This window comes from Lottia gigantea, assembly GCF_000327385.1.
Source record: "Lottia gigantea unplaced genomic scaffold LOTGIsca_5, whole genome shotgun sequence".
Classification (NCBI taxonomy): Eukaryota; Metazoa; Mollusca; class Gastropoda; family Lottiidae; genus Lottia; species Lottia gigantea.
Window position 1 is genome coordinate 5,755,415 of NW_008709715.1, and position 6,090 is coordinate 5,761,504.

Here is a 6,090-nt window from a genome sequence, read left to right on the forward strand (position 1 = left end):
TGTGTATTACTATCAATATTAGTTAACATCTATTTTAGAACTGTATTAAAGGCACTGTGTGTATTACTACCAATAATTAGTTAACATCTATTTTAGAACTGGATTAAAGGCACTGTGTGTATTACTACTAATAATTAGTTAACATGTATTTTAGAACTGGATTAAAGGCACTGTGTGTATTACTACCAATAATTAGTTAACATCTATTTTAGAACTGGATTAAAGGCGCTGTGTGTATTATTACCAATAATTAGTTAACATCTATTTTAGAACTGGATTAAAGGCACTGTGTGTATTATTACCAATAATTAGTTAACATGTATTTTAGAACTGAATTAAAGGCACTGTGTGTATATAACATCTATTTTAGAACTGGATTAAAGGCACTGTGTGTATTATTACCAATAATTAGTTAACATCTATTTTAGAACTGTATTAAAGGCACTGTGTGTATTACTACTAATAATTAGTTGACATCTATTTTAGAACTGGATTAAAGGCACTGTGTGTATTACTACCAATAATTAGTTAACATCTATTTTAGAACTGGATTAAAGGAACTGTGTGTATTACTACCAATAATTAGTTAACATCTATTTTAGAACTGTATTAAAGGCACTGTGTGTATTACTACCAATAATTAGTTGACATCTATTTTAGAACTGGATTAAAGGAACTGTGTGTATTACTACCAATAATTAGTTAACATCTATTTTAGAACTGTATTAAAGGCACTGTGTGTATTACTACTAATAATTAGTTAACATCTATTTTAGAACTGGATTAAAGGCAATGTGTGTATTACTACTAATAATTAGTCAACATCTATTTTAGAACTGGATTAAAGGCAATGTGTGTATTACTACTAATAATTAGTTAACATCTATTTTAGAACTGGATTTAAGGCACTGTGTGTTTTACTACTAATAATTAGTTAACATCTATTTTAGAACTGGATTAAAGGCACTGTGTGTATTACTATCAATAATTAGTTAACATCTATTTTAGAACTGTATTAAAGGCACTGTGTGTATTACTATCAATAATTAGTTAACATCTATTTTAGAACTGTATTAAAGGCACTGTGTGTATTACTATCAATAATTAGTTAACATCTATTTTAGAACTGTATTAAAGGCACTGTGTGTATTACTATCAATAATTAGTTAACATCTATTTTAGAACTGTATTAAAGGCACTGTGTGTATTATTACCAATAATTAGTTAACATCTATTTTAGAACTGGATTAAAGGCACTGTGTGTATTACTATCAATAATTAGTTAACATGTATTTTAGAACTGGATTAAAGGCACTGTGTGTATTACTACTAATAATTAGTTAACATGTATTTTTAGAAGAACTGGATTAAAGGCACTGTGTGTATTACTATCAATAATTAGTTAACATCTATTTTAGAACTGCATTAAAGGCACTGTGTGTATTACTACTAATAATTAGTTAACATGTATTTTAGAACTGGATTAAAGGCACTGTGTGTATTACTATCAATAATTAGTTAACATCTATTTTAGAACTGTATTAAAGGCACTGTGTGTATTACTACCAATAATTAGTTAACATCTATTTTAGAACTGGATTAAAGGCACTGTGTGTATTACTACTAATAATTAGTTAACATGTATTTTAGAACTGGATTAAAGGCACTGTGTGTATTACTACCAATAATTAGTTAACATCTATTTTAGAACTGGATTAAAGGCGCTGTGTGTATTATTACCAATAATTAGTTAACATCTATTTTAGAACTGGATTAAAGGCACTGTGTGTATTATTACCAATAATTAGTTAACATGTATTTTAGAACTGAATTAAAGGCACTGTGTGTATATAACATCTATTTTAGAACTGGATTAAAGGCACTGTGTGTATTATTACCAATAATTAGTTAACATCTATTTTAGAACTGGATTAAAGGCACTGTGTGTATTATTACCAATAATTAGTTGACATCTATTTTAGAACTGGATTAAAGGCACTGTGTGTATTATTACTAATAATTAGTTAACATCTATTTTAGAACTGTATTAAAGGCACCGTGTGTATTACTACTAATAATTAGTTAACATCTATTGTAGAACTGGATTAAAGGCACTGTGTGTATTACTACCAATAATTGGGTTGACCTGGATATTTGGTGTATTTTCTGTCAATGGTTATACTGTTATCTTTCAGTATTTATTTGCCATCTTTAATTCCCTACAGGTAAAGTACTAATTAAGTATTTGAAAATGTTTATTTTGAATACAAATGTCGTTTCCGTTTTGAAGAAAAATATACTCCAGGTATTGACCACGAAAAAAAAAATTATGATTTGATTTTTTGTCTTTATTTCAGGGATTATTTATTTTTATATTCCATTGTTTGTTCAACAGACAGGTAAACAATTTATATAGAATTTACATCAAAATGCGTTCATTTATTCATTCAAATTTCATAAAAGTGTAGACTGGAACGTTTCTTTCGTCTAAATAGCATTGTTTCACCGTGAGGCTATAACCAACCAGACTGTGAATTTGCCATTTAGATGATCAGTTTATATATGGCGGATATTTTCCTTCGATAGGGATAATAAAATGCTTATTTTAGTGTGCTAACAATGTGAATGTATATTTTTGAAACCTGAAAAGTGTGATTTTTTGAGATATTAAAACAAATTGGATGAAATCCACCAAATAAAAACAAACGTGGTAAAATTTAGTTATCACGTTTTGTCTCCATACTGTAATAGGCCTAATTTAACAAGTTACCACGCCCCGTGGTATATAGCTGTAAGGGTACTTATGACTATTTACCACACTTACCACGCCAGTGGTAAATAGCCACTGCCGTTTAAGTTTGTCCCTTAGTTTCGAACGCGACATTGAACGCGAGTATAGTAATCATAGTAATAATTTGTTCCATCATTAATAAATTGCACATGACCTGTTCGCAATTAAACTAGACGTACAACTCATTTCATTTCTTAGGTCAAAGATGCACTGAAGATCAAAAAAAGAAGATATAGAGCTAAATCTATTGATACTGGTACAGGAACGAAGTCATTCACACAAGTTCCTATGCAGTTGGTAAGCATATTTAACACAACGAAATATACAGATATACTAATTAGGCGACGCAGATTATAAATGCAGCGATTTGGTTGGCTGGTACGTTTACGAATACAGCCACTCAGAGTCCTCCATAATGTCGCGAGCTATGATTGTCTGTATTCGCTGGCGTACGATCCAATATAATTTCTGCATTCCAAGATACAAGAAAGGTGGCTAATGTAGTCAAGGTATACTACTAATAGATTGACATTGTGAAGATGTATTGCCTCAATACAGACAACATATATATATCCAATTATTTTATTCATCATTTTTTATTTTCAATTTCGTTTGTTTTTTAGAATCAACCAAGAACCACATTAGACAATGATAAAGCCACTAATGATCTAGATAAAAAGAGTAAGTATATAGAGTATAGTAACTTTAGATCAGTTAAGTCTTTGATGAACTGAGTTAGGAACGAATGGCATAATATCATTTATCTCAAAGTTTTACTGCATCTTAGAATGAACATAAACTTTAAATTCTCAAACTTGGGCAATAACAGTATATCATATTTATCAGTGGACTGCCTAATGCCGTACTTATACGGAATCCCTGCATTATCCTATAAATCAAAGGTACGTATTTATTCAAAAACGCTAAAAAAATTTAAGAAAAATATTAGATTTAATCCAATGAAACATGAGATATTATCCAAAAGTTACTTTAAACTATCAATATACGAAAAGACTAACGATTTACAGAAGATCTGGGATATTTTTCTACCACCTGATAGTTGGTTAAACCTCTAGACCGCCGGTAATCAACTCCCATTTACTTCTTCTTGTTTCAGCATCCCCATTCCTGGAGGCAGATCGCCAGGTTCAAGAACTGGCCCAGAAGCTAGCTAAAGTTGACAACAACAACATTAAAACAAATGCCAATAAAGATAACATTCCCGTCAAATCTAATTTTTCAATATTTGATAACGTAAAAATAGAAAATCCGGGGCCCGAACCACCTAAACCATCTGATGAAGATTTGTACGTGCCAGTTTCACGCATATCACAAAGGAAAGCAAGTCAAAAATCTGGTGCTCAAACCGTTGAGGACATAACACAGAAACCATCTAATCAGGACTCATATCACATTGACCATTCCTCCAAGAAATCTGATCCAAATGACAAACCATTCTTCGCGAATTCAGAGAAAACTGGTTCTGACGTTCTAGATTATCCCAGACCTGATAGAAATAAATTACGTATCGATGACTATGATCACCTTAGACCTGAAATGAAGGAAAATTCGGTTTTAAGAGATTATACCAAATTACAGAACAGACCAACTCAATCATCCACTACACCTAACTATGGAGTGTTTGCTGAACCTATTCAGAGGAAGATGCCTAGTATAGAAGATAACTCCAAACAGACGGGCTATTACCCGGATCCTTCAGTTTATCCGGTAGGTTTGGGTTTTGTACTGACTCATTGCTGTATAAAGAAAGTTGTGTACAACACAATTTAAGAAGCTTCCCATTTTTACGGCTTAGGGCAACGTTCCTTTTCTCAAATGCATGGAAAAATGTTGTAGTGATGCATGCCTGAAGTTATTTGCGGTATCTATCCCCTGTCATGTTTTCAGCAAGATTTCAGAAACTCGTCGTTTTGATGGTTTATTCAAATTAAATTGAATTAAATCGGTGCATTGAATGCAATTGTTCCACATGTCTTATTATATCATACTGCTGATGACATATGCATTGAAGTATCTACTATTCTAGGCACCTACATCTAGGAAAGGTTTAAGTCCAACTCGTCGTACTGAACCGGTCAAGCCAGCAGTTGCTCCAAAAACAAAACCAAAGGTAAGATATAAAAGGTCACTCTCTTGTCAAGCTTTGATCTCTGACTTAAATTTGGTATATACAATTTTTTAAGGGAGGTTCATATGATACTTCGTAGATTCGGTACTATAGAGTAGCTCAGAATTCTCCCCCACCCTCTCAATTTATTAATTGTTTTCTTTTTTCGAGTTTCGTTCTACTCACACCATGTTTATTATTCCACAGCCAAAACGTATTGCTGACGATGAAGAAGATAAGGTAGATCCTGAGATGGCTTATGAAGCTCTTGATGCTCATTATATGGGCAGCTCCATACCAACCAAGGTTAGCTTTCCTGTATTGAACATCCCGTTATTTATTTATTAAGTAGTGATTAATAATTTTTCAGTAGGTTTAAATGGCCTTTTGTGTATGTTTTAGGGCACAATATTCAGCTCCAGGTTTAGTACGCGTTTGTAGTTTCCCTCAGTTGAAACTGCTACTTCCCACAGGTGTACATTTTCCCGCCGATTTTGACATTCCGTGTAGTAATCAATATCCTTTTACTCTAAACAAAAAAATAAAGTTGAATTTTGTATATTTATAAGTTATCACATAGATTCATTTATTTCAACTGTATTTGTTGACGGGGGCAATAAACGTTATTAAAAGTATTAGAATGAGTAGTATATAGATATATTTTAATTTCAGGACCCATATCCATCAAAGAGTAGTAGAAAACCAAAAGCATCATCATCAAATCCTAACTTAAATAAACCATTATATGATGTAAGTGTATCAAACATCTGTTTGTTTCCTATCTAAACAGACATTTTTTTCAGGCATTCCAATTTCATATTTGCCTTTCTCAATAGTTACTCTTTTCAAAATATTTTTTATAGTCATGGACATAAATTTCAATGATTTTCTATGATACATTTTTTGTAGAATCATGCCCCGAAAGATAAGTGGGCCAAGATGAAAGAATCCAAAAGAAGAGGACCTCACCCTTCAGAAATACCAAACCAGAACAGACGTATTCACAGTCACGAAAATTTATACAGATCACACGGTCCACCTTATCAACCCACAGAGGTACACATACTTCATGATGCACGAGGTCATCCTGTATCTCGCCGAGCACCTGCTTATCACAAAGGATGGCCAGATGGTCGTGGAGGCTTCAATTATTAAACTCTGTTGACGATTC

The 6,090-nt window shown here is 32.3% G+C and overlaps 1 protein-coding gene across 1 annotated transcript in view; it reads left to right on the forward strand.

Moving 5' to 3' along the window:
• LOTGIDRAFT_154495 (hypothetical protein) overlaps positions 1 to 6,074 on the forward strand; it is a gene marked incomplete at both ends in the record, with an annotated part of 6,473 nt that extends 399 nt beyond the window's left edge. Inside the window, 9 exons of the mRNA XM_009062162.1 lie at positions 2,226 to 2,305; positions 2,358 to 2,399; positions 2,990 to 3,088; positions 3,415 to 3,472; positions 3,909 to 4,519; positions 4,839 to 4,922; positions 5,127 to 5,225; positions 5,592 to 5,669; positions 5,829 to 6,074. Of these exons, the coding sequence (XP_009060410.1) occupies positions 2,226 to 2,305; positions 2,358 to 2,399; positions 2,990 to 3,088; positions 3,415 to 3,472; positions 3,909 to 4,519; positions 4,839 to 4,922; positions 5,127 to 5,225; positions 5,592 to 5,669; positions 5,829 to 6,074 (1,397 nt within the window). The remainder of the gene's footprint in view (positions 1 to 2,225; positions 2,306 to 2,357; positions 2,400 to 2,989; positions 3,089 to 3,414; positions 3,473 to 3,908; positions 4,520 to 4,838; positions 4,923 to 5,126; positions 5,226 to 5,591; positions 5,670 to 5,828) is intronic.
• Positions 6,075 to 6,090: the final 16 nt, after the last annotated feature.